Here is a 26,942-nt window from a genome sequence, read left to right as displayed (position 1 = left end):
TTTGAAAATTGGCCACTCGAAGAAAATCTAAAGAATGAAGATCAAGATTTGCTATCATCAAAAGCAACGTGATTTAGACTAATAGTTACATTTCTCTGTTATCTTATTAAACTAAGCTTGAAGAAAGAAGATGAGAATAATATTTTAAAAACAACCACATGTTCTGTCCTTAGTGATTTGGAACAACTAATAAGCTTTTACTTTTATTGCCAGAGAGTGATAAGGACACCAGGACAAAGAAGGCTTCTGAACAGGAAAATAGTTTGCAAGTTATAATGACAATATAAATCTTAGTTTTCTCCTGTGAATGTTTTTTTTTTTTTTTTTTTTTTTTTTTTGCATTTTTAGATATAGGTAACTAAAAACATGGTGGATCTACTTTTTGATATGCTCCTGTGGGAGTCATTCATCTTGAAACAATAGATTTTAAATGTATACTTAACTGTTATTGAAAATAAGGTAAACACCTTTTAAAACCAGCTAAAATCGAGGCTCCTCTAATTCTAAATCAAGCTTTTATTTTATTTAGCTAAGCCCCATCCAAATGTGAAAGCTTCTGACTAAAAAGCAATTATGGGGATCAGGAAAAGGTAATTTTAGCACAAGGGTGTACTGATGTGGCTCTGGGTGATCAAGTATATGTTTTATCAGAGTGTTTCAGAAGAGGATGGACAAGCAGAAACTCTGGTGGAATGGAGATCGAGTTAATCTATGCAGAAAGACTTGAGACTTGGAAGAAGGTCTTGACAGAGAGCAAAGAAAGAGCTGACAGAAGAGAGGTCACGGAGAGTGAGCACAGTTTGGTCGTAGCCACCTGTGCAGCGTGACGGGTGGCCTTTGTACCAGCTCAGCCTGACTCATGCCACAGCATAAGTGCCGGATCTCCCTCAGGGCAGGTCACGGGGAGAATCAGTAGGAGATGCAGTTAGAAGCAGGCTCTGCCTCTTTCATTGATTTTGGGCAGTTATACTTGAGGATACAAACAGAACAGGCTTAGACTGTTTTGTTTCTTTGGGAAACTCTCAATTTATTAGGCTTCAATATTTAAGTGTCATCAAGAGCCCTCGAGCTAGCCAATCAAAAACAGAGGCCAGTCATGCAGCCAGGTCTGTGTTCCTTGGTGTCATAAGCTGAATTGTATCGTGTCCCCCAAATTCATAAGTTGAAGTCCTAACCCCCAGTACCTCAAAATGTGACCATACGTGGAAACAGGTTCTTTAAAGAGGTAATTAAGATAAGGTCATTAGGGTGGCTCCTGATCCAATAGGACTGGTATCTTTATAAGAAGAGGAAATTTGGACACAGATACACACAGGGAAGATGAAGACACAGGAGAAGACATCCTCCATAAGCCAAGGACAGGGGCCTGGAACAGATTGTTCCATCGTGGCCCTCAGAAGAAACCAACCCTTCTGACACCTTGATCTTGGACTTCTAACCTCCAGAATGGTGAACACACAGATTTCTATTGTTTAAGCTATGTAGCCCGTGGTACTTTGTTAGGGCAGCCCTAGCAAACTAATGTACTAGGTTACCCCAGAAGAAGGTATGCAGTGAATCTGGGGTTTTCTGCATAATAAGCTGGGAGTCATGGGCTAGAAGTAAGGCAGTTTCACAATCAATCCCAAACTGAGAACTAGAACCATTTGTGGCTACAGAGGTAGGCTTCTGTACAAAGGTATGCTGAGCAACAGAACAGTTCAGCTCTCCAAGCTTTTTAACAGTGGCTGGGAAGACAGAAGTCTCCAGACAGACAAGGGACATGTTTACTTTAAGGGTACCCACATCCTGGGCCCACCACAAGTGCCAGTGGTGACTTTAGACTGGTTTGGTCAAAGTTACTCAAATAATGCCACACTTTATAGCCGAAAAGGGGAATTTAGTCACATCTCTTTTCTTTAGAGATGAAAGAAAGTCCAAAGGTGAAGTAACTGCCCAAAGTGACACAGTGGCTTAGTGGTGACTTGGATTCCTAGGAAGGAACATTTTCCATCCTCCTGGGAACTGTTCCCATGAACACCTATAACCAGAAACAGCAGAATGGCGCCACCCAGGAGGAAGTTCTGAATGCAGCCCAGCTGCTGCCATTAGACTCCACAGTCTGCCAGCGCCGCTTCTTCAAGCCCAGAGAATCATTTTTCAATGTTTACAAGGATATGAGAAAAAGCATTATCAGAAGAACAAGGATTGCTGAATATCCCAGTATCATATATCAAAACATCATGTTGGGCTGGGGGTGGTGGCTCACGCCTGTAATCCTAGCACCCTGGGAGGCCGAGGTGGGCGGATCATTTGAGCTCAGGAGTTCGAGACCAGCCTGAGCAAGAGCGAGACCCCGTCTCTACTAAAAATAGAAAGAAATTATATGGACAGCTAAAAATATATATAGAAAAAATTAGCCGGGAATGGTGGCGCATGCCTGTAGTCCCAGCTACTCGGGAGGCAGAGGCAGAAGGATTGCTTGAGCCCAGGAGTTTGAGGTTGCTGTGAGCGAGGCTGACACCACGGCACTCTAGCCTGGGCAACAGAGTGAGACTCTGTCTCAAAAAAAGAAAAAAAAAACACATCATGTTGCACACCTTAAATATATACAATAAAACAAACCAAAAACCAACATGTTCATGGGAATGAGGAGAAAAAGCAGCCATTCATGAGGTGCGATTTGAAGGAAACCAAAAAAAAAAAAAAAAAGCCTCTCAAAATTACTTCTCCCTCCAAGCCTACCAGTGCTAAAATTCTCATCATTTGTATCTCTAGAAGATTCCTTTTAGTATATAAAGATATATACATATGTTTTCTGCAAGGAAAATACACATTAATTTGTCTATGATGGGTTTATCTGATTGCCGGCATCGCCAGACTCTGAGGTACGAGACTCAGGTGAGGTCAGAGATAAGGAACGACAGGGAGGAGAGGAGAGTTGAGACCCGGACCAGCGTCAAAGGAAAGCAGTGTCTGATGGGGGAATGTGGTGACCATGCCCAGGTGGGTACTTGGGACTTCTGACAGGAAAGGGGCAAGAAGAGAGTATTCAAGCCAGACAGAGGTCAGGAAAGAGCACAGTGGATTGGCCGAGAAGAGGGTAAAAGGAGAGTGATAAGGCTGGGGAATGAGCTGAGAAGGTGAGGTCTCAGGGACCGAGTTTGCCCCCCCTTGGCAGTTCCGTCTAGAGCCGGCCCCGCCTTTAGCCACTTCCCCAAAGGCAGCTGCTTAGGAGTGGTTTCTCCTCAGCGTTTACCACCTGATGTGACACTTCAGAGCTGTGCACACCTGGGCACTTCCCTGGGTACTGAGGTGCTCACAGAAACATTTCCTTGGAGTAATTCTCTTAGAAGGTTGGCTTCCATGTGCCTAGAGATATAAAACCAACACCCTTTTTCTGCTGAAGTAAAGAAAATGGATGATATTTAAGGGAACTAAAAAAAAAAAAAAACATTCTACCAATTCTTTTGGGGCCTCTACTCACAAGTGAAATGCTTCACTTAGTCATGGAATTTTATTCCACTAAGGAATCAAAGTGCTTTTTCTAAAAAAAAAAAAAAAATTTGCCAGTCCCTTCTTATACTATTTGAAATTTCCTACAAAGGCAGGTACTGAAAATGCTTTCAGAGCAAACGTGACTTCTGTCACAGAGCTGAGAGTAATGATTCAAGGGAATTGTATACTTCTTGGTGATTTGCTTTCTAAAAAATTCACAGGTAAGTGATACAAACCTCCTCTTCTTCCCAGTCTATCAAGTCCCAGTCATACGCAATTACGGCTCGCCGTCTTTTCCAGAACTCCAGGAAAACTGTCGCTGGAATAAGCAGAGAAAGACAAAGACAATTTCATATAAAAGTAAAACAAGGCTATTAACTGTGTCACTGAATAATGAAGCCATTGCAAAGAATGACAGCTGTTTGTGTAAGCATCTCAGAATATCAGAATTTCTAGCTTAACTTCATTTAACAAGGACCATTTTCTGAGAATTACTAAGCTTGCATCAAACATAATGAAAAATGAGAGATTTCATTTAGAATTAAATAAAGCTGGTTTGCAAGTTGAGGCAGAACAGACTTATTAGAATAACAAAGCTCCTAGGATGTAAGAACACAGAGTACTGGGTTACAAATATCTTTCTAACTGATAGAGAATTCATTTTTAAAAGAAAGGAGCAGGAAGGAACAGAAAAGCATAAGCAAAACCTAGCAGTTCACATGTGTCTCCTTGTTAGTGACTTCTTGTTCCCCCAAATCCTGCTCACAGCAAATCCCTGTGTAAAATATATTTTACTATTTTATGGAAGGAAGGTATTTGATTGGAAGAAGGAGTCCTGTTGCTTCTCTTTTTCTCCAAACCATCTCTTTGTTGCCACAATGAAGGCAAAGGTGTCTATTAAGAACTTTTCCCAGGAAGTGTAAGCTAGCTGGCCTCGCTACCCAGAGAAATCTGGGAGTTATCCTCATTCAGCCAAAATTAACTTTCTACTCAATTTAATTTTTTAAAAATCTACTTAAATGAATTATTGAGCATCATGCAATAAAAGAGAGAGGAAAAAATAAGACACCCTCCTGCTGCCTTGGAAGGCGCAATGCAAATGAAGACACACACAGACACACACACTCTCCTTTGGGGGTGATGACAACCAGGGATACCCCAGAGACACCCCCAGAGAGAGAACTGGTGGATCTATCTCTTTTGGGCCTTCATGTGCAGTTCGACTTACAGAAGGCAAAAATGTGTCATATATGTGAGATAAGTTTCACGGGGAAAGGCAAATACCCAAATGCCCATTCCAAAGAAAGATATTTACTTTCTTCTTTTCCATTTCCCCTTATTTTCACACTACTTCCTCATTAGTAGTATTCGGACATTGAAGACACAATTTTAAAAGTGACTAGAAAGACAGTCCAAAGTAATAGATAAGAGTTCTCTGGCATGTGGCCTAGACAGTCCTAAATTTGAAATTCAACTCAAATACAAGCGGTGCTACTGTTGGCAAATCAATTGACTTTTCTAATCCTTAATTTCCTGATAAGCATACTCCCTTACTTGGAATGCTAAAATTTAAAATGCTCTAAAAATTTTAATTTTTTTTCCCTAAGTTTGGCACAAATGAATCTGGTGGCGAGCTCTGACCTGGCCTGATGTCTCCATTTATTCCACTTAGTGAGACTGGTCATGTGTTGAAAGCAGCCATATTAATGTATTTGAGCATGAGTCCTTCCCCAGACCTACTGGGATATTTCAGAACATGTGGTATGTTTAGTACCTTTCTAAAATCTGAAAAATTCGGAATACTTAACAGTTGTTAAGAAAGATACACCTGACACAATCAAATGTTTAATTCTGGAAGACAGCAATTAAATAAATGTACATGTTGGGGGTTCCAAAAGTGCCAGCACTGAGCAGCCAGTTTCTACTGGAGTCTTTTATGCCAGTGTTGCTGTCTCAGAGATCCCCAAGCCCATTCCCAGGTTCGGTGATTCACTAGGAAGATTCACAGGACTGAGAATATAGTTGTATTGATGACTAAGATTTATTATAGTGACAGGCTGTAAAAGAAAAGGCACATGGGGCGAAGTCTGCAGGAAACAGGCACAAGCTTCCAATAGTTCTCTTTCCAGTGGCGCACACAGGATGTTCTTCATTCCTCCAAAACAAGTTGTGACACCACATGTGAAATGTTGTCTAACAGGGAAGCTCACTAGAAACTCAGTGCCCAGGGTTTTTACTGGGGGCTCGTCACGTGGGTACCCTCTACCTAGCACGTACTAAAATTCCAGAGTCCCAGAAGGAAAGCATAAATCATACTGTTTATATATATAGTTTATGAGTTACTCTTAGCCATTAGAGTGGTGGAAACTCTCCTGAAATCCAAGTTCCCGATGCCAGCCCAGGGCCAACCTTGTAAGCAGGCCTTTCTGCACACTTGCCCTCTGCCTCACCAAATTTTCTTATCTTTGCACACTGTCCCTGGTACAATTCCTTTACTAGGTCCTCTGACCCCTCAAGCAAATGCTAGTTTATAAAGATCTTCTCTCTTTGGTCTCTAGAGGGTCCCCAGCCTTGAAGAGACAAGCAGCCCAGTCCTTGAATGTGTGGCTATTCTCCATAAGAGTCAGGAAAATACTCCGTGGACACAGAGATGCTTGATGGAGGAATTTTGGGACAGCCTCAGGCCACAGGATATATATCCAGTCTATATTACTGGCAGTTGCTGCTCCCACTAAGTGCTACGAACTCGTCTGTGGTTCTTGCCTGAAGGAACTAACTTCTAAGATGTATATCCAGTCTATATTACTGGCAGTTGCTGCTCCCACTAAGTGCTACGAACTCGTCTGTGGTTCTTGCCTGAAGGAACTAACTTCTAAGATGAGCCAGTGGCTGTCAAATTATTCCATCACCGTTTTCCTCCTCAGCATGTGCTGACGCCTGCCTGGAGGACAGAGAGACTCTAACCATTAATTCCCTGTTTTAGCCTGTTCAGGCTGCTGCAACAAAATACAATAAACTGGGTAGCTTGTAAACAATATAAATTTATTTCTCACAGTTCTGGAGGCTGGGAAGTCCAAGATCAAGGCACCAGCAGACTTGGTGTCTGGTGAGGGGTTGCTTTCTGGTTCATCGATTGCACCTTCTAGCTGTGCCCTTACATGGTGGAAGGGGCGAGCTAGCTCTCTGGGGTCTCTAATGAGGGCACTAATCCAATCACAAGGACTCTGGCTTAATCACCTCCAAAAGGCTCCTCTTCTTCATCATACTATTACCTTGGGAGATGGGTAGAATTTCAACAAATAAGGAACATAAAGATTCGAACCCTGGCACTCTCCCTTCTTTGGCTAACAATCCTCTCCTCTCTTTCATTCTAGAACCTGGGGGGATGAGAAGAAATTATTTGCTTATACATTTGCTATTCTCTTAGAGTATTTTTGTGTGAAAATGCCCATTCATTTGAGGAAGAAGAATCCATTTCTATCTCTATCTATGAAATGTACTCAAAGTGAGATAGGTCATTTCTTTGCTAGGCAAAGCCCCAGTTCCATGATTTAAATTCCCTTCCCTAAATAGCTATAGCCCTGGGAGCCCCTTGTCCTTTGAGTGTCCCTAGTTATATGCTACCTTACATTATAAGCTCACACTTTCTTCTTTGTCTCCTTCAAAGCTGGCTTATGCTATATATACATTTGTTATATATATATATATATCTTTATGTTATATATATATCTTTCTCCTGTACCACCCAGCACTATGATAAGTTTGATTAAAAAGTATATTTCTTTTATGGATTGATTTTCAAAAGATAAAATTCCTAAGAGTTTTGCCAAGTTTTTTCTTTTTTTGGTATGTGGAACCGCAAAAATTTTCTCAGCTGAAGCATTAGAAGGCTTGACCTTACTGCTAGCATTTGAACTTCTTAGATTCCAATCTATCTTTGCATCTTGCTAATGATTTTTCTAAATCCAGATCCAACCAGGTGCCTTGGGAATCAGTGCAGCCACATCACCTATAGAATAAAATCCCTGTCACCAGCTCAGGATGCAAAGCCTAATGACCCTGCTCGTGCTCAGCTCTCCCTGTCCTGACTTGCACCCTCACCTCCAGGCTAAGTCACTAGCAGTTTCACACGTGAGCTATTTCATACGTTCTCAGTTTTACCCACACTATTTCTTTAGCTTGTAATGTTTTCTCCTATTTGGGTCCATCTGGTCAACTCCTACTCTCACTTTCAGATTTAGTTCTACGTGTTCCGTAACTACTCCCTTTGAATCCTCTCTGTGCCCATGCTGAGTTGTGTAAACCTAGCACAGAGCTAGGTTGGCTCTGATCATACCATTCAGCATTAAAACAAACAAACAGACAATAGAAACCAAAACCTTGACCATCTCTACCACTGGCTGCGGGCTCCTTGAGAATAAGGGCCGTATCTTAGCTGTCTTTATACTCCGAGAGTGTAGCACAGCGACTGGCACCCAGAGAGGTTAGCTAAAAAAATCAAGACCCTACTATTGTATGTCTATAAAATTCTACTTTAAATATAAAGACACAGATAGGTTAAATGTAAAAGGAAGGAAAAAGATATACCATACAAATCCAAATTGAGAAAGACTGGTACAGCAATATTAACATTAGACAAAGTATATTTGAGAACAAGAAATATTTCCAGGAATAAAGAGGAAACTTTCATAATGACAAAGGAAAGTGCTCATCAAAAAGATATAACAACCACAAATTTAAAAGACATGGAGCAAAAACTAATAGAACTGAATGGCAAAATAGAAAATTCACAAATATAGTTGAAATTAGTATGAATATAGACAACCTGAACCAAATAATCAATGAAGTAAACCGAAATGAAATACAGAACACCACAACCAACAGAATCCACAGAAGCACGCCCTTATTCACAGGGGCTATATTTCAATACCCTCCTTGGATGCCTGAAACCATGGATGGTATCTGACTCTCTATATATTACAACCAAATTTTTTTTCCTTCTTCATAATTTCACAAATAAAAGATTTGTTCTTTTCACAGACCTTAGCAACTTTAGCAGGTGATTTTTTTTCTTTTTTCTTTTCCTTCTCAAGTTGAGAACTTTTCCGTTTTTACTAAAACAAAGCACTTTTTAGCTTCTCTTTGGCATCACTACTTGTGCACTTTGGCAGCATTATTAAGTAAAATAAGTGCTTTCTTAAACACAAGCACTGCAATACTGCAAGGTTGATCTGATAACCGAGACAGCTACTAAATGACTAATGGGCAGGTAACGTATACACCATGGATACACTGAAGAGGATGATTCATGTCCTGAGCCAGACAGAGAAGGATGGTGTGAGATTTCATCACGCTACTCAGAGCAGTGCAAAATTTAAAACTTATGAATTGTTTATTTCTGGGATTTTCTATTTAATATTTTTGGACTGCAGTTAACTGTGGGTAACTGAAACTGTGGAAAGCAAAACCATGGATAAAAAGGAATTGCTGTATAGTCTTTTCAAAATATTTTGAACTGATTAAAAATGAAAACACAATTGGGTGATACAGCTAAGCAGTGCTTAGAGGAAACGTACAGCATTAGACTCTTATATGTGAAAATAAGAAAGATCTCACATCAATAACCAGACATTTACCTTAAGAAATTAGAAAAAGGAAAGCAAATTAAATGCAAACTAAGCTTGAAGAAGAAAATATATGATAAAAACAAATTAATAAAAAACCATAAAAACAATAGAACAACATTAAAACCAAAAGCTGCTTCTTTAAAAGATCAATAGGATTGATAAACTTCTAGAAAGAGTGGACAGGAACAGAAAAGATATATATTACCAATTTCAGGAATAAACAATGTGACATCATAACAGTTCCTACAGAAATTAAAAAGAATATAAGAAAATATTATGAACAAATTTTTGCCAATAAGTTCACAAATTCACAAATTAGATGAAATGATAGCCGCCTTCAAAGGCAAAAAGAAATAGCTAACCTGAAGAGCCCTATATCCATTAAAAAGATTAAGATTATATTAAAAGCTTTCCAAAAAAAACACTCCAGGCCCAGGTGGCTTTGTTGGTGAATTTTACCAAATATTTAAGAAAGAGATAATACCGTTTCTACTTTCCAGAAGACAGAACATTTCTTAACTCACTCTGTAAGGTCAACATTACCTCAATACCAAAAAGACATTAGAAGTAAAGAAAATTACAGAACAATAACCCTGACAAAGACAGATGCAAAAATCCTAATTTGTTGCTGTACTAAATTTTAGGAAATCAAGTATAGCAACATCTAAAAAAGATAATACATTATGATGAACTGTGATTTGTCCTTGGAATGCAAGGTCATCATATTATCTGAAAATGAATCAATTTAATTAATATATTAACCATTTTTTAAAAACAGGATTAAAAGTTCTTGACAAAATTCAATACTCATTCATGATAAAAATCCTTAATCCCTAGTAATAGAAGAAAAATTCTTCAACTTAGTAAGAGGCATCTAGGAAAACCTACAGTTTTTAGAATGTTTAATGGTGAAAAACTAATCACTTTCTCCTCAAGATTAGGAATAAGGCAAGGATGTCTGCTATCACAACTTCTATTCAACATTATTCTAGAAGTACTAGTCAGTGTAATAACGCAAGAGAAAGAAAGAAAACTCATACAGATTAGAAAGAAAAAAATTGTATTGATTTATAATCATCTGTGTTGAAAATTTTAAGGAATCTACAAAAAAAGCTAGTATTACTAATTTTGAGTTTAGTAAAAAACAGGATATATGGTCAATACACAAAAGTCTATTGTATTTCTATATAGTAGCAATGAACAACTGGAAATTAAAATTACAGAAAAAATACTATTTGTAAAAATATATCAAAATATTAAATATATAGGGATACATTTTTTAAAAATATGCAAAACTTATATATTGAAATTGATGCAACATTACTTAGAGAAATTACAGAACACCTAAATAAATGCAAAGCTAAATGACATTCATGGATAGAAATTTTTGATATTAAGTTTTTAATCTTCCCTTATTGATTTATTGGTTCAACCAAATATCAAAATGTCCACTTTTTTGTAGAAATTGAAAAGCTAATTCTAAAAGTTATATGGAAATGCAATGAACCTAAAGTAGAAAAATAATTTTTAGAAAGAAAAATAAGATTTTAAGATTTATTATGCCATAATAAATGTGTTATTGATGAAAAAGTATACCTACATATCAAACATAATAAAAATTCTTCATATAGACCCACATACATGCATGGCAAATTGATTTCAACCAAAAATCACCAAGAAAATTCAAGGAGACAAAGAATAATCTTTTCAACAAATGGTATTAGGACAACTGGATGTCCACATAGAAATAAATGAACTTGACCTTTACCTTACACCATATACAAAAAAATCAACTTGAAATAACTCATAGACCTAAATACATGCGTTAAAACTGTAAGCTGTCTAGAAGAAAACATAGAAGAAAATCTTAGAGACCTTGAGTTTGGCAAAGATTTTTTTAAATAAAACACAAAAAGCATGGACAGAAAAAAAAATTAGAGTATACCCAAAGTAACAACTTTTGCTTTTCAAAAGACATCCTTAAGAAAATAAAAATGCAAGCCTCAAACAGGGCAAAAATATTTGCAAATATATCTATGATAAAGCACTTCCACCCAAAATACCTAAAAAATTCTTTTAAAAAGAAGACAAACAACCCAACAATAAATGGGCAAACGTTTTGAACAAACACCTCACCAACAAAGATGTGCAGGTTGCAAATAAGCTCATGAAAAGATGTTCAATGTCTTTACTCATTAGGGAAATGCAAATTAAAACCACAACGAGATAATACTATACATCCACTGACATGACAAAATTATTAAGACTGATAATTCCAAGCGTTTGTGGCACACCTGGAACTTTCATAGAATGCTGCAGTGACTGCAAAAGTAGTATGGCCACTTTGGAAAACAATCTCTTATAAAGTTAGGCATTCATTTATCCTGTGGTTCAGCAATGCCACTTCTGGTTATTAACCCAAGATAATGGATACAAAGGCTTTTATGAGAATGTCCAAAAAAACCACTAGAAGAACCAAGAATTTCCAGGTTTATTTATAATAGCTAAAAGCTGAAGTGAATGTAAATGTCTATTAACCAGTAAGTGGATAAACAAATTGTAGTATATCCAGGCAATGGAATACTAGTCTGTACTAGAAAGAAATAAACCACTGATGTATGCAACAACATAAGTGAACCTCAACAGCATTAATTGCAGTGAAAGTTGACACCAAATGCTATTATACATACTGAATGATTCTATTTGTATGAAATTCTAGAACAGGTGAAACTAAAGTAATAGAAAGCAGATTTCAGATTGACAGCAGAGGCATGAGGAAACTTTTAGGAGGATAAAAATATTCTTTATCATCATTATGGTGATGGTTTCATGACTATATATATTTGACATCACTTGTCAAATCATACACTTAAAATTGCTGGATTTTATTTATATTAATTATACCTTGATCAAGTTGACAAAAAGCTTCCCATAATACCACCACCCAAAGCAAACCACTGTTAATATTGTGACATCATGTCTTTCTGTTTTCATTCATATTTAATGTCTTTGAAATCACACTTTATTTGAATACTTTATACCTTACTTTTAACAAATTTTAAAAATACAAGCTTTGTGTTATCACATGCTTTGAAAGACAAATGTGTAATGGCTGCTTATAATTGACTTAACTGTCCTTCTTTTGTTGGATATTTAGGTGGTTCCTGATTTTTGCCCATCACAAATAACTAAAGATAGGAAAACATTTTCTGCATAAGGTTTTTATTCTGTCACTTAGCTCTTTCCTTAGCACAACTCTGCATCATATTTTGAGCGAACGCTGGAACGCCTTCCAAGTGGCCTGCCTGCCACTTACTGGCCCCACTTTCACCTCCCCCCATGCTTTTGCCAGATTTGCTTCCCAAACACAATTGATGATGTCACTTCCCAGCTTATGACTTCAGTTGGCTTTCTGCTGCTCACAGGATGAAGCCCTGGTTCTCTGTTATGCCACCAATGGCCTGTGATAAGCAGCTCTCAGCTTCAACACGCACTCTGTTAGGAGTTGAATTGTCAAAAAGGACATGTGAATGTCTAAGCCCCAGTAACTTCAGAATGTGACCTTATTTGGAAATAGAGTCATTACAGATGTAATTAGATAAGATGAGTCATAACTGCAGTAGGCTGGGCCCTTAATCCAATATGACTGGCATCCTTATAAGAAGATGGCCATGTGAAGATGCAGAAACACGGGGAAAATGCCAGGTGAAGGCAGAGGCAGAGGCTGGAGTGATGAACCTAAAAGCCAGGGAATGTCAAGGATTGCTGGCTGTCACCAGAATCTACCAGAGAGACATGGAACAGATCCTCCTCTCAGAGCCCTCAAAAAGAACCAATCTGTTGACACAGTGATTTTGGTTGTCTAGCCTTCAGAACTATGAGGGAATGAATTTCTATGGCTTGAAGCCAGGAAGTATGTGGTATTTTGTTACAAACAGCAGCCCTAGGAAACAAATACACACTCTATGTCCCTATCACACTGAACACCCAACTTCTCCTTTTTAAAGCTTTGCCTATACTTTTCTCAGCTTAGAATGTTATCCACATCTTCCCCCAACCTCTCTCCTTTGCCTGGCAAAGACTTGTTTCCAATATCTTTTCTTGGGTGAACCTTGCCTGCCTTTCCTTTTGTCTCGGGAAGTTGACTGCATGGACCCTCACTGGCCCATTGTAAAGTGGACTAATACCCTGTATTATAATTACCAACTCTCCCTCAATATACTATGAGATTTTTGAGAGCAGAGAGCACATCTTACTCGTTTTTACATATCCAGTGCCCAGTAAGAATGAGTACGCAGTGTGCTGAGTTAATGTGGTCTAAATCAATACACCCTATAGAAGGTACACAGCATGGTGGACACATTTTGGAATGATTCTGGGGTTAGGCAGATCAGATGTAGTTTAAAATTCAGACTTCACCATTTATCAGCTACTGGGTAATCTTGGGTAAGTTGCATAACCTCTCCGAACCTCGGTAGCTTCATCTATAAGCTAGGGATAGTCATTTCTTTCCGATGGGTTATAAGAAATTGATGAAGTATCATATGGGAATGCATATATATACATGATAGGCCCGTTAGTAAACATATTTTTTTGAATATATAATCACCATTTTTTGTGGGACCTACAGATGAGATTATAAAAAATAAAGTTAGTGTAAATGTCTAGAAACAAAAGGCCAATTATTATGAAATCTATTGTTTTTAAATGAGACATACTTTATTCACCATTTATAAGCAGGATCATACAGAATCTTTGAATTTTCACTAAATAACCACAATCTTGTCATTTTGATTAGAAAGCTCTGAGGATCTTGCTTTGTTTACAGAGAATAATTTAATTTTTTGTAACCCTAAAAGTGAAAAAAGGAAAACAAGGAGGAGGGAGGAAAAAAAACCCCAGAAATGTAGAATAGAGGGAGATAATCTGACTCCTGACAGGTCTCTGTCAACATCTGGTTCCCTGGTGACTCAATTTTTTTTCCTAGGGAGAGAAGCTAATTCAGTCCATAATTATTCTGTCTTTGAACCTTTATGAACAGAAGTGAGCACTGAGGAAGGGGCCATGCTGTAGTCCAAGCCCAGAGCCCTAGGTTCCAGGTCCCCAGGGAACCCTGCTAGCACACGGTGTGAACTGGAACGAAGGCAGGGGAGTTCTGTCAAGATTTCTAACCCAACACCAAGCCCCTCCCCAGCTGCTCCAAACTGGTTCCAAAAGGAGCCTTATTGTTTCTCCGGTGAATACACAAAGCAAAAGGCAACAAAACAAACACATCAACCCTGTCCCTTCGGAGATCTTGTAAACCACTTACATCTGTTATCATCTCTGTATCTAGCAATTTCCTGGAAACAGAGTGCATTTGTTTTCTTAAATGTTGTAACTTGTCAATCATAAGTGATGATCCTGAGACCATTAAACTGAGCTCCATTAGAACTGACACGCTTTTATAGAACATCACTGCCTCAAAGCAGGATAAATGGGGCTCAAGATGAGCATAATAGTCCTTTATTTTAAGGTTCAGATCTCCAAAGCAGAAGCACATGGATACAAACAGTACGTGATGTTAGCAGTACAGGACCTAAGACTGCTCAGTTTGACTCTTGGATTTGCCATGCTTTAGCTACTGCCTCAGTTTCCTTATCTATCCCATGAGGATATTAATAGTACCTTTCTTAAAAGTTTCTGTAGAGATTAAATGAGATGATACACATACACCACTTAGGACAGTGTTCAGCACATAGTAATTCCTCAATATATGCTAGTATTATAACTGTTAGTATTGTTGGTTATTTTAGATTTCTGCAAAAGGCATATCCCTATCTACAAAGAAACACCTGGGGTAAATCATTCTTTTTTCTCAAACTAGCACATTTCTGGGAATAATACAGGATGTAAGCAATGAATTGTCAACTAAAAGAAAGCAATTCAGAAGGTGAATTATTCCAGACTTGCCTTGCCTGGAGTGGCCCTAAAAGGTTCCCTTGTGCCCAAAGTTTATTATAGGACATCTATCAGAATCTGACTGAGTATACGCCAAAGCACAAGGGCTGTCAAATCTCCAATCCACCCACTTGCAACCTCTGAAGCTTCTCAACTCCATGCTCTGGGCAGCCAGCACCAATCCGCTGAGATTGGCAAGGAAATAAAAGAAAACCTATTTGTCATCTGCCGCATAAAACACAACAATTTTCAAAGAAGGGATGCAACCCCTTTTATAATGGTGGTACTGGGGAAGGTAACAACCTCTGCCTTATAGACAAATGTTATCATACCAAAATTTACTTCTATGCAGTCTCAGGAGGTAAATTGTGAGAGAAGAAATGGCTATTTCAGTCAAAGTATATCCAAAATAGGTGAAATACTGAAGTGAGTAAGGGAGTTTTGCATTTTAGTTCTTCCAGAATACCACCAGCTTACCACTCTTTATACCAGAAAGCATCAACTCATTACCCAGCAGATTAGTAGCTCAGGCAGAGTTTCCATACGATGATACCAGTATGCCAGGAATAATAATAATAATAATAATCCCTTCATCCCTTGGGGCTTCTGGGGCTAGGGTGCTTGGGGAAGTTCTATCCTTGGCCATGAGCAGGATCTTCTTTGTATATCAGTATGTTGTGCAATTGTTTTCATTTATTATGTGTGCCATGATCTGAAAAAGTTTGGGGACCACTGGCTTAAGAAATGAATATATTTTTCCAAAGTCCCTTCACCGTGGAAAAGCTTAAATGCTGGATGGCTTATCTTCATCATGGTTACTGACACTAATAGTTTCTAGAAAAACCAGATACATAGTCTTGATCTGAGAGCTCAGACCTGTGACCAAAATTCTCTTAGGGTTAGTTTCTATTGTTTGCAAGGGACAGAGACACAGGAAGGATAGTGCAAATAGTGAGAGCTTTTCACAAGGTCCATTAAGGGAGGCAAGAATCCTATAGGAGTAGATACTGGGCCTATTCAGAGCTAAGATATGGAAGCCCACAGCTTGAGAGACCTCAGCCACAGGAAAGCCTGGGTCTTCATCCTGATACTCCACAAATAGCCTGACTTGGCTATATTCTGTCTTCGCTTCTTTTTGGGAGATTGTCTTGCATCCCCCAGTTGGCTTCTGCACCTTCTGTTCCATATCATTTCCTCTAGTTTGTTGCCTCTGCCTATTTCTAGGTTCTGATTCTCACAACTTCAGCCTCTTCATAATTCTTCCTGGTCCGTACTTCTACCTGCTGGTCAATTTCAATCTTTCTTTCTCTTCTCCCCTCCCTCCTGCTCTCAGTGCATCTTTCAGTGTCAGTTCCTGCTGGCAACTCCCTGTCCCCCTTCACATTTCCCAGTCTACATTCTTGATAATAATAATCTGGGTGGCCCTATCAGTCCCCATCTGGGAAGAAACTCAGGCCTTCCCCCAGGCCACTCACCAGCCTGTGGTTTGGCTGATCTTGGGACAAATGCTTACTTGCTGAGAGGGGCTGGAGTCACAGAGATCAAAACATGTCCCTTCAACAGAGCTATGGTGGGTGGGAAAATTTTCCCTTGATGGTCTCTAGGTAGGAAAGATACAACATATCTAGAACAAACCTCCTCAAGAGAACAAGGTTTCATATTTCCACTTATCTAAAAAAAAAAGACCACTTAAATACATTCATTGTTTCATAAACAAATCCTTTTGTTAATTTCCTTCTCTTTCCTCTCTCTTCTCTTTTTTCTTCTTTCTACCCATCCATTCATCCATCCATCTATTCATCCATTCATCAAATACAGTAGAATCTGTCTCCTGAAGAAATGTATGATGTCTCTGATGACCATAATGGTCCTTGAGGACCATAAACCTACTAGGGGAGATAATCTGTGTATGCAAATAATTGTAAGTGCCTTAAGAATGACATAAACCAAATGCTACGGAAGAAGCTCAAAGGAAGAAGACATCTTCGGGCTGGAGCAGATGACATTTCAGCTAGGGCCTGAAAGATGGGGAAGATTCTAATATTCATAGAAGACATAACAAACAAGATGAGCCTAAGCCTAAAGTTAGTAGAGTTTTGTAACATCAAAATTCAGATTTTGACATTTTAAGTTATAGGAGAAATGTATAATCATAAAAAATTCAAACCAAACTGAAAATACATAGCAAAAAGTCTGTCTCACATCACTAGTCACTTATTCTCCCATGAGTCCTCCTCTCCAAAAGTAACTGCCATTCATTGTTGATTATGAATTTGTCCAGATATTTTTCTACACCATTAAATTAAAGCTTTATAATTATTTGACTATGTATCTATTATTAAATTCACTTTACAAAGAGGTGGGTTAAGTAATTTGCCAAAAATTACACAGCCTAATAAGTGAAGGAGTTGAAATTTCAATCAAGTCCTGTTGCTTCCAAAGATTTGAATGTTTCTATCACACTTTCCATCACACTTAACGGGGATATTAGCTTGAACTGGTATCAAAAGGTTGAATTCAGTCCTGTGAGTAGTTCTCATTTTTGGGAGTCATTTTTCCCAGAGCTGGAAGAAAGCCAAAGGCAGATGCTCATATGTTGGCCACTCATAATAGAAAGTCTATATATACTGAGATGGGTATTTGGTTCTCCTCTGACCTTTTGTTGTACTATGAGCTTTATTTTTGTCTCCAATAGAAGATGAATTTTACTCTAATAATGGAGCATTGAGGAAATTGTTGAAGGTTTAAGAGAAGTCATGTTTCTCCTCTATAATATCACTTAAAAATAAACAAAATGAATTATTTACCAACTTGTTGCTAATAGAATAGTCAACTCAATTTACTTCTGTTCACATCCAAAGTGAGACTTCTAAAGGAACAGATCACGGAGTACATATGGGGGACTTAAGTTTTATGGTTGAAGAACACTTACCCCAGACTGCCATGAAAACAGCAAAGAAGACAGTGGCTCCATTGTCAAAAAGGTGGGTTACCTGGGAATAACATGAATCAGCATTGAGCTAATTTCTCATATATGGTATTCCAGTTCAGACTTTTTTTCAAGTTCTATAAAAATGGCTGTGATGATACGATGAGTTTTACAGGGTTTCTTTGGGGGATATTCGTTTTGGATTGTGAGAAAGAAGTGGGTTCCTCTGACTGTGAAGTAGCTCAGATATGGAAGAGAGAATTTGTTCCCTGTGAGTGAGTGTCATCTAGTTGAACATTTATTGGCAGCCCCAATAGTGCTCCTAACAGTTCCCTTTTGTGCCCCACAAAAACTCTTATACACCTACATATGTACACGGATATGGTTATATGTAGGACCAGGAAGGTACCATTGTTGGTACTTTAAAGGTTTCCAACTTCCCAAGCACTGTTTTTAATGCCTCATTTATTCGCTTTGAAAATATGGCTATCTTGTTTGTGTAATTTTGAGCAAACATTTTCTGGGCTGCCCTCTGGATTTCAGCATTATAAAAAAGAAGGAGCAGAACCATTAAGCAAATCCACTTCCACCTTTATTAAAGCCTCAGGTAATCATCATATTTACCTGCTGCACATAACACAAAGACAGCTAACAATACTTTATTGCTAGGATAATATATTCTATTGCAAACACCATGGTAGAAAGCAAAAATATCCATTCTTACCGCGAAACTGCCAAGCTCATTTTTGCCTCCAGTATAAATCATGCCACTGTCCATGACACATTGAAATGATGACTGATAGGTTCATAAAGCATAACCTTTTTTTTTTTTTTTTGGTATTTTATAGCTCCCTATAAAGTATACTGTCCCTTGGAGAATGTGCCAAGTATAAACAAGGTTTTTTTTTTTTTTCCTGTTTTACCAGAGTGTGAGGTATTTCTGATTATTCCTAAAGTTTATGCCTTCTTTTTCTTTGAACATAGGAAAGGTGGGCAGCATTCAAACACCTACCATGAGACAAATGTCTGAAGCCTGTCTATTTCATGTGCTAGAGGGAGTGTTATGGTGTATATTGGGCACTTGGTATCAAATCAAGCTTGGAAGTTCCAGTAGTGTGTGGTTGGTTTGTGCTCTCTCTCAGGGTATCTACTGGGAGTTGCTGGAAGTTTTAGCTTGCACCATCAGTGTCCATTCTAGAATGGATTGTGGTTGTCATTGTTTTTGGCTGCCCAGATCATTTTTTCTCCATTCTCCTTTCTCCAGGTAACAGATCTCGCTCATGCTGATCCCAAGGGACACACAGCTTAAAGGGAATCCATCAGAGTACTTCCCTGGGGCCGATAGGCAAACATTTGGAGAGAGAGTTTCCTGCTGTGGACATCAGTTTGGGAGTATGTGAATTAGGAGGAGTGAGGTTATAGGGACTTCTGGTTCCTAACAAGATGCTGAGCCAGCTTAGGCAGATGGCACCCTATGCCAAAATCAACCCTGGAGAAGGAAGATAGTAGATTCCAGGAACTAACAATATGCAAAGACAAACAAAAAACGAAGACTCTGAGAAACCCCAGGGAGACAGAAGGTTGCCTTGAACTGGTATGTGTGTTGTATGTGTGTCGTATGTGTGTGGGGGGTGGGTGTGGGTGGGTGTATGTGATGGTGGTGGTGTGTGAGAGGTAGGTGGCAGATTCCAAGCAGAAGGAGAGAACAGGACAGAGAAATACATAAGTTCTACTTGAGACTTTCTCTCAAACAGTCATTGGACAATTAGTTTCCCCTCCCTGTGCAATCAGCTGCGCGGGCCAAACCACAGCTGCCAGTGTTCTTGGAACAATGTCAGAAATGCTCAAAGTCCTGCTTGGCTGAGACAGGGATGAAAGTAGCTGCTGCCCTGGGGCATTCCCTTCTCAGTAGATTCCCTCTTAAACCCCAGGGCTGGTACATTACAGGTGAGAGGGCCTCCTCCCAATTCTGTTTTGTTCTAAGCAGGTTTAAAAATAAAATTCTGACCAGAAAAGTCCTCTGGTAGAGTGGTAGCACACAATGGTGCCTGGGCACACTGTCCTCCCCTCCCTGTAACTCACCAGAATGACAGACTTGGGGCTGGTTTCTGACCCTTACTCAAGCAGTGGACACCTCCAGGGAACAGGCACACATAGTCCAAAATAGCGAAATATATAGGGAAGGCAACAACCCCCCCCCAAAAAAAATCCTCAACTAGGCAACATACACCTGAAATAGATATTCTGTAACAACAGATCAAGAATTTAAAATATTCACAAAAAATATGCTTAAGGAGATAAAGGGAGGAAGACACAAGGCTGGAGCCAGGGCAGTCGGCAGCCACTTTCCCCTTGTTTGAAGAGGACCTGTCTGCAGATGATCACCTGGGCAGAGAGAGACCGTCGCAGGCCGCGAGGCCCTCTCACGTAGTGTGAGCTGCCCCAGTATCTGCTCCGAGGAAATGTGCCATTAAGTCTCTTTCTGCCTAAGCCAGTTGGAGCTGGGTTTCTCTGACTCTTGCAAATTCAAGTGTCCAGGATAAAGCATCCTTGATCAACAGAACGGCTGCTGATTTGACTGGATCTGGGCTCTGATTTGATCCAATATTCTTGTGCATCCACAATCCCTTGAAATCACTCTGACATGTGAAATAAATATTTCTAAAGGAAACCCTGTATAACTCCAGTTCTGTCATTCTGGGGATGTTTATCCTTAATTTAACTAAGTTTCTAAGTGAGAGCAAATGTTAAATCCAGAACCTAAACATCTTATCGCTCAGTATGGCACAGGAGTAAAGAAGACAGGTTTTGCAGTCCAATAAGCCAAGGCCCAGCTACTCATTGCCGTGTGACCATGGGTGAGTAATTTTTACCTCTCTGAGTCTCTGAGTAAAATGGGAATATTAACACTTATCTTGAAGTTGCTGTGAGAATTAGAAATAATAAAGCTAGGTTGCCAAGCTATTATTATAGCTATAACTATCATAACTATTATTGTTCTATAATAGATCTTACGTTAGGGAAGATAACTGCCAAAATAAGTCCCTATAAAATCTAAGCAGTCTAAACTATTTATGATGATCCCTTTAAAGAGTTATCAAGGATATCCTAAAAAGAGAATTTCACTCAGGTATATCTTCATTCGTTAAAAAAACACAAAAAATCCAATAAAACACACCTACACACAAAACCACAAAAAACAAACAAAAAAAAAAACTGGGCTTCTGCTTCTGGGATTCCCCCAAAGCAGAATTTTTAAACCTCAGACATTCAGGCTTATCTCATGACCTTTAAACCAAATTATATTACTGACAAAACTCTTGATCCTTACCAAATCTCTATTTTCCGAGGTCACTCTGTTAAATTTGTCCACATCTACTTGGGTCTATCTGTGTGTTCTCCAATGATAAGGAGAGAATTTTGTGCTTTTTTGGTCCCTTGCAACATATGCTAAGAGCCAAAATCTTTCTAAAATCACAGCTCACTGCTGCAGTTTGGGCTCCTCCCACACAGACCAGCCACCTGCAGTACTGAGACATTATAGACAGGTCGGATCCTGGGTTGCCTAGCAAATGTTCTCTCATTTAAAATGAACAGAACTCTGCAATGCCAACAGAGTAATTAGATAGATCCAGGCTGCAGTGATTGTAAAGGTTCAATAAAGTCTGCCAACCCCTTGTATATCTGGAATCTGGGCAAGCTGATAGGTCTTGGAAAAGTCTTCATTAATCCAAACTCTAGTTATTGTTTCAAGTTAGTGACAACACCCTTAAGTAAAAAAATCCTAGCAATTTGATGAACATGTCTAACGTTTTAATAAAGTAAGGCACACAATGAGAAAGGGACATGCAATAACATGTAATAGAAATAGTAGTGTCATGTATTTTTTCCACTTTTACATCTACTCTCTTCTTCAGTCCTCATGACAAGCCAATAGGGCAGGACAGAGAGGACCTGTATTTTAGAGATGAGAAAGCTCACTCTCAGAAAGGCTGCACATATGCAAGTATAAGCAGGTAAGCAGCTCAGCTAGCCTTGAATTGAGGTCACTTTGACAATAAAGATGATGAAGAGGAGGAAAATGATGGCAGCTGTCATTTACTGAGATCTTACTATTTGCTAAGCACTGTACTTGGTACACACCTTATCTCACTTCTAACAACAACCATGCAAAACAAGCATCATGTTCTCCATTTTACAGATGAGAAAACTGAGGTTCAGAGAGGTTAAATAACTTGTTCCCAGATAAACAAGTAGTAAAGAGCAGAACTAAAGTTTCAACCTAAATTTCTCCGACTCCAGCAACTGTGCCCTTTGCACTGTGCCATGCTGAAGCTTCTTGTGATGGTGTCTAGAGCCATACGTCTAAATATGTGTGCATTAAGAAAGATATCTGGGTTAGAATAGTGAATGATGGAGATAAGTCTATCCTGCAACATTAACTTGAGAATCAAAGATTAGAAATTATGTAATATAGTTACCCACCATCCTTCAGCAAGGTGTATGTTAAATTCAATCCACCTAAAATGCTGCATATCTGAAATTACCTTGGCATAAACGCAGCTGTCTGATAGCCTCATGAATGGACAGTATTTATCACACACAGGACACATGATGATGTCTGTAGCTTGGCAGACTTCTTTACTGGAAAAGAGAACAGAGAAGGACTGCTTTTTGATGACACGGAACATTTTTTTCCCTTCCCATGTCACCAGAATGTGCAACTAGTAAATAAGATCCAGTAGATTAGATTTTTGTCCTCAGATGCTTCTTAGCCTTGTCTGTTACTAATGTAAACAAATTCATATACATTTTAATACTTTGATAAACCTATTTATTTATGAGGCTTTTCCTCAGCTTTACATATTAATAAGTTAAACTCAGACAAATATATATAGCAAAACATTGATTGTTATATCCCAAATTATACAAAAGTCCTTCACAACATTTCATAGATCTGAAGCAATTTCATACTGAATTATGGGAAAAACAAGACACCAAAAAATGCCTGTCTCGATCTCTATGTGCACGATCAATTAAAACTGATATGGAGGAATAAATAAAAATGAGTAGGGATTTTAGTCCTGCCCCGGGAGAAAACTACATTTCATTAACAATTTCACCAGAAAGCAAAATATTTTTGTAGGTGAGAGACTCAATCACTCACTTTTATTTTTGTAATTACTTTAGAAAGGCACGTTTATAATTTAAGATCATTGCTCAGCCTTGCAATAAGATCTCCATGAATACCTTAAACTATGTTCTGGTGACACAACCAAGATAATGCTTGTTGACACTGAACCATTCCCAAGGCACTAGCAAGTTGTGAGATGTCCTTCCGGCTTAGGTTTAAAGGGTTCTTACAAAAACATAGAATCCATAAGAAAGGATTGTCAGCTCATTATTTTGTGGTGTCAGTTGAAAGAAAGGTGAAAAAGTCAAAAAGAGAGCACTTTTAAACAGTGAATGAAAGTGATTTGTTCCATGGATGCAGAGTGGTTTGTATGTCTGTAAATGTGACTTTTGCTTCCATGGTAGCTGACGACTACAAGACTATTGCAAGGGCAATGGATGAAGAGGACCTTGCTAATTCAACTTTTCCATGAGAGAGTGGGAGGGAAGTTAGGGTGAAAAACTAAGTGTGTCCACAGTCTGTGAACATCCTCAAAGCTCAAACAGCCATCTCCAAGTATAAGCAAAGGCAGGCTCACCCGAGAGCTCCCCGTACCTGACTTGGCAGTGATCCAGAGTGACGACTCCATACAAAAAGACGAACAATCCAATGAAGGCAGCTGGGAAGAGCATGCCGGTGTACCAGCCCAACCAGGCAAAATATAACCCAATCTTCTCTCCAAAGTACCGCCTGTTAAAGACACAACAGCCTTGCAAATTACAGTGCAGTGTGTAAAGTTAAGCGTTGTGACACTTCGGTCAACCATTTTAATTTGTAGTGGCCTTACTGGTAGACTGCAGACAAGGTAAGCCCGGAGAACGGAACATTTGATCAAATCTAGGCTCTGGGCTTAAATTTCTACTCCTACTACTCTATATCAGAACGAGAATTGGCCCTCTCACAAAAGAACATGATTATCCACAAGCTTATTCTAAGAACACAGAATGGATTGGAAGGGGCCAGGGTGGAAAAAGGGAAATCGAATTGAAGGCAACTGCTGTGGTCCAGGTGACAGGTGAAGGCAGTGGAGATGCTGGGATTTGGCCAGATTTGAGAGATATGGAGGAAGTAAAACCTACAGGACAAGAACTGTTTAAGAGATGAGCTTCGTTGGATGCTACACACCTTCATTCTCCTCAAGGCTTGGTTGTGTTTCTCACCACCCTCCTTTTGCCCAACACAAATCCCACTGTTCTTCCAGGGCTCAGCTCTTGACTTCCATCCATCCTTTCCATTTTTTTCTGAATTCATGTAAAACTTATGGCCTCCGTCACACATTTTACCTGATTATGTGTGGTCTCGTCTTTTTTTCTAGTTGTCTCAAGTATACAGGGTCTATGTTCCTAAGGGGAACTGAATTTTTCAAAGCCAGAGACATTGGCTTCTGTTTGTCTTTGCCGATAGTATTTAGCACAGTACTAGAAACACAATGGACAGTTAATTAATACTCACTGACTAATCACAAAATCAAAACACCATCATGGACAGGAAATGTGTTGCCTGCAGCAATTATCTGTAACTTCTAATCAATGTAATCCTGTACTATGGCACTGAGGCTGGGAAGAGAATTTACTTTTATTTTGTTTTTTTCCCACTGTTTATCATACGTTGAGTCTGGACAAAGGAAAATGGTCCCATCTCAGAAAATATTTTCCATGCACCCAGATCATCTGGATCATTTTTTACCAACACAAGAGTCACAATTCATCACTGTCCTTGCAACATCAGGAATAAATACCTGGTAACAGGGTAACAGGGGCTCTGGTAGGAAGATCACTACCCAAGGAGATAAAATACAAAGTGAGCTGTCTTTCTTTCCCCCTCCCCTCTGGGCTTATTTTTTAGGGCCCTGGTATAAGTGAAACATATCCAGCTACTCTAAGAAATGAGGCATGACTTTCTCTTTAGTAAGGAATCCATGAAGTATGGGTTGCTATTACCCAATCTCAATAACCAGTCTTTAAATAAACAATGAGATGTCAGAGCATAATGCTGCCAAGGTAGAAACTTGGACAGATATAGACAGTTAAAAAAAACATACATTTTCATTGCACAATTATCATAAGTTAAAAGCTAAGTTTTTTGACATGTAGATTAAAAATATCTTTAAAGGTTATTAGTTTTAAATAAAAACTAAAATAAGCCTGATATTTATTGGAATGACAGTATCTCTTATGCCCTATTTGCATTGATAGTAACTAATATTTTGTCAGTAATATATGTAAGCAGTGTTACCTTTTTACAAGACAGTTTGTCAGTAACAGTCACTGGATGACCTACTCCTTATGGAGTCTCGTGGGAGGCCTGGCTGATCCTACATGCCCCTTCCTGGGTCCCTTTCTAAGGCCCTTTAGGAGGAAACTCCGTCCTCATCAGAGGGATGGCAGGTTTACCCAGAATAACTGATGTCCTCCGGTGAGTTGCCGTCTTGTGAAGGAGCCAGGTCTGAGTGAGAGCTGTACACTCCATACTCTGCTCTAATGACGGCTTGTCCCAGCTGACAGTCTGCCCTAAGCATTCTGTGCAAGCTTTATATTTGCAGCTGGTTAAAAACTCACCTTACAAGATCCAAAGGCTGATATTTATACCACACACCCCAGGAGGCCCAGCACTCATAGAGTAGATGTCGGTGGTTTTCCGCTCCATGGGTTCGAATGGAGTTTTTACTTCTGTAACTTCCCTGGGATAGAAACAACACTGCTAGTGAGGTGATACCCATAAAAGCCTTAAGGTAATGGTGATACTAGTGTCTTATGGCAGGAGTAGGGGTGACATGATGAAGAAACATATCCTTTATGAAAGGGAAGGCAGTTTGATGGGTTATTCTGGACATTGTCTTGCTGATGATGATGTCTAGTAAAAAGTTCATGCTTGCTAGAATCAAGCAAGTTTGAACTGAGTTCAAATTCATTTCTGCTACTTTTTAGCTAGGAGACCTTGGACAAGCCACCTAAATGCTCTGAGCCTTGGTTTCGTAATCCAAAATGGAACTAATAATATCTTCCTTATTGGGTTTCTTCTGTGGCTTGAATGAGTAAAGTGTGTGGCCCAGAGGCCATGCCCAAGGCTCACTAGTTCTCTTCTCTACTTCTTTTTTTTTTTTTTTTTTTTTTCCTATTTTTTTTTTGAGACAGAGTCTCACTTTGTTGCCCAGGCTAGAGTGAGTGCCGTGGCGTCAGCCTAGCTCACAGCAACCTCAAACTCCTGGGCTCAAGCGATCCTCCTGCCTCAGCCTCCCAAGTAGCTGGGACTACAGGCATGCGCCACTATGCCCGGCTAATTTTTCTATATATATATTTTTAGTTGTCCATATAATTTCTTTCTATTTTTAGTAGAGACGGGGTCTCGCTCTTGCTCAGGCTGGTCTCGAACTCCTGACCTTGAGCGATCCACCCGCCTCGGCCTCCCAGAGTGCTAGGATTACAGGCGTGAGCCACCGCGCCCGGCCTTCTCTACTTCTTTTAAGATGGGGTAGTTGGTAAACAGCTGTAGCTATAACCTAGTCACATGGCCTTATCTACAAGAAAATCCTAGAATGTAAAAGCTAGAAGTCACTTCTGAATCCTAATAATTCAAATCTAATTCAAACTCTTCACTGAACAAAGGAGGAGACCAAGGGCCAGAGAAGTGGGTGCTTTTCTGAGGTCAGTTTGTGGCAATGCTAGTCTCACAACCAGAAAATGTACTTTCTGGAGGCAAACTAATTGTTCACATGAACGTGAAAAGTCCTTTCTTGATGGCAAGAACACAAGGCTGGGAGTAAAGAAACTCAGGTTAGTCTCAGCACAACCACCAA

General features: G+C 39.2%; 1 protein-coding gene across 4 annotated transcripts in view; it reads right to left on the bottom strand.

Annotated features, from left to right (window-relative positions):
- The window catches only part of ANO4 (anoctamin 4), a 325,441-nt gene that overhangs the window by 37,597 nt on the left and 260,902 nt on the right, over positions 1 to 26,942 (bottom strand). For all 4 annotated transcript variants that reach the window (XM_069490108.1, XM_069490103.1, XM_069490107.1 and 1 more), the window contains 5 exons: positions 25,705 to 25,826; positions 23,702 to 23,836; positions 22,521 to 22,617; positions 17,977 to 18,037; positions 3,714 to 3,796 (listed from right to left, as the gene is read on the bottom strand). In XM_069490108.1, the coding sequence (XP_069346209.1) occupies positions 3,714 to 3,796; positions 17,977 to 18,037; positions 22,521 to 22,617; positions 23,702 to 23,836; positions 25,705 to 25,826 (498 nt within the window). The remainder of the gene's footprint in view (positions 1 to 3,713; positions 3,797 to 17,976; positions 18,038 to 22,520; positions 22,618 to 23,701; positions 23,837 to 25,704; positions 25,827 to 26,942) is intronic.

Source organism: Eulemur rufifrons, chromosome 16 (assembly GCF_041146395.1).
Source record: "Eulemur rufifrons isolate Redbay chromosome 16, OSU_ERuf_1, whole genome shotgun sequence".
Classification (NCBI taxonomy): domain Eukaryota; kingdom Metazoa; phylum Chordata; class Mammalia; order Primates; family Lemuridae; genus Eulemur; species Eulemur rufifrons.
This window is presented reverse-complemented; position numbering and strand designations above follow the sequence as displayed.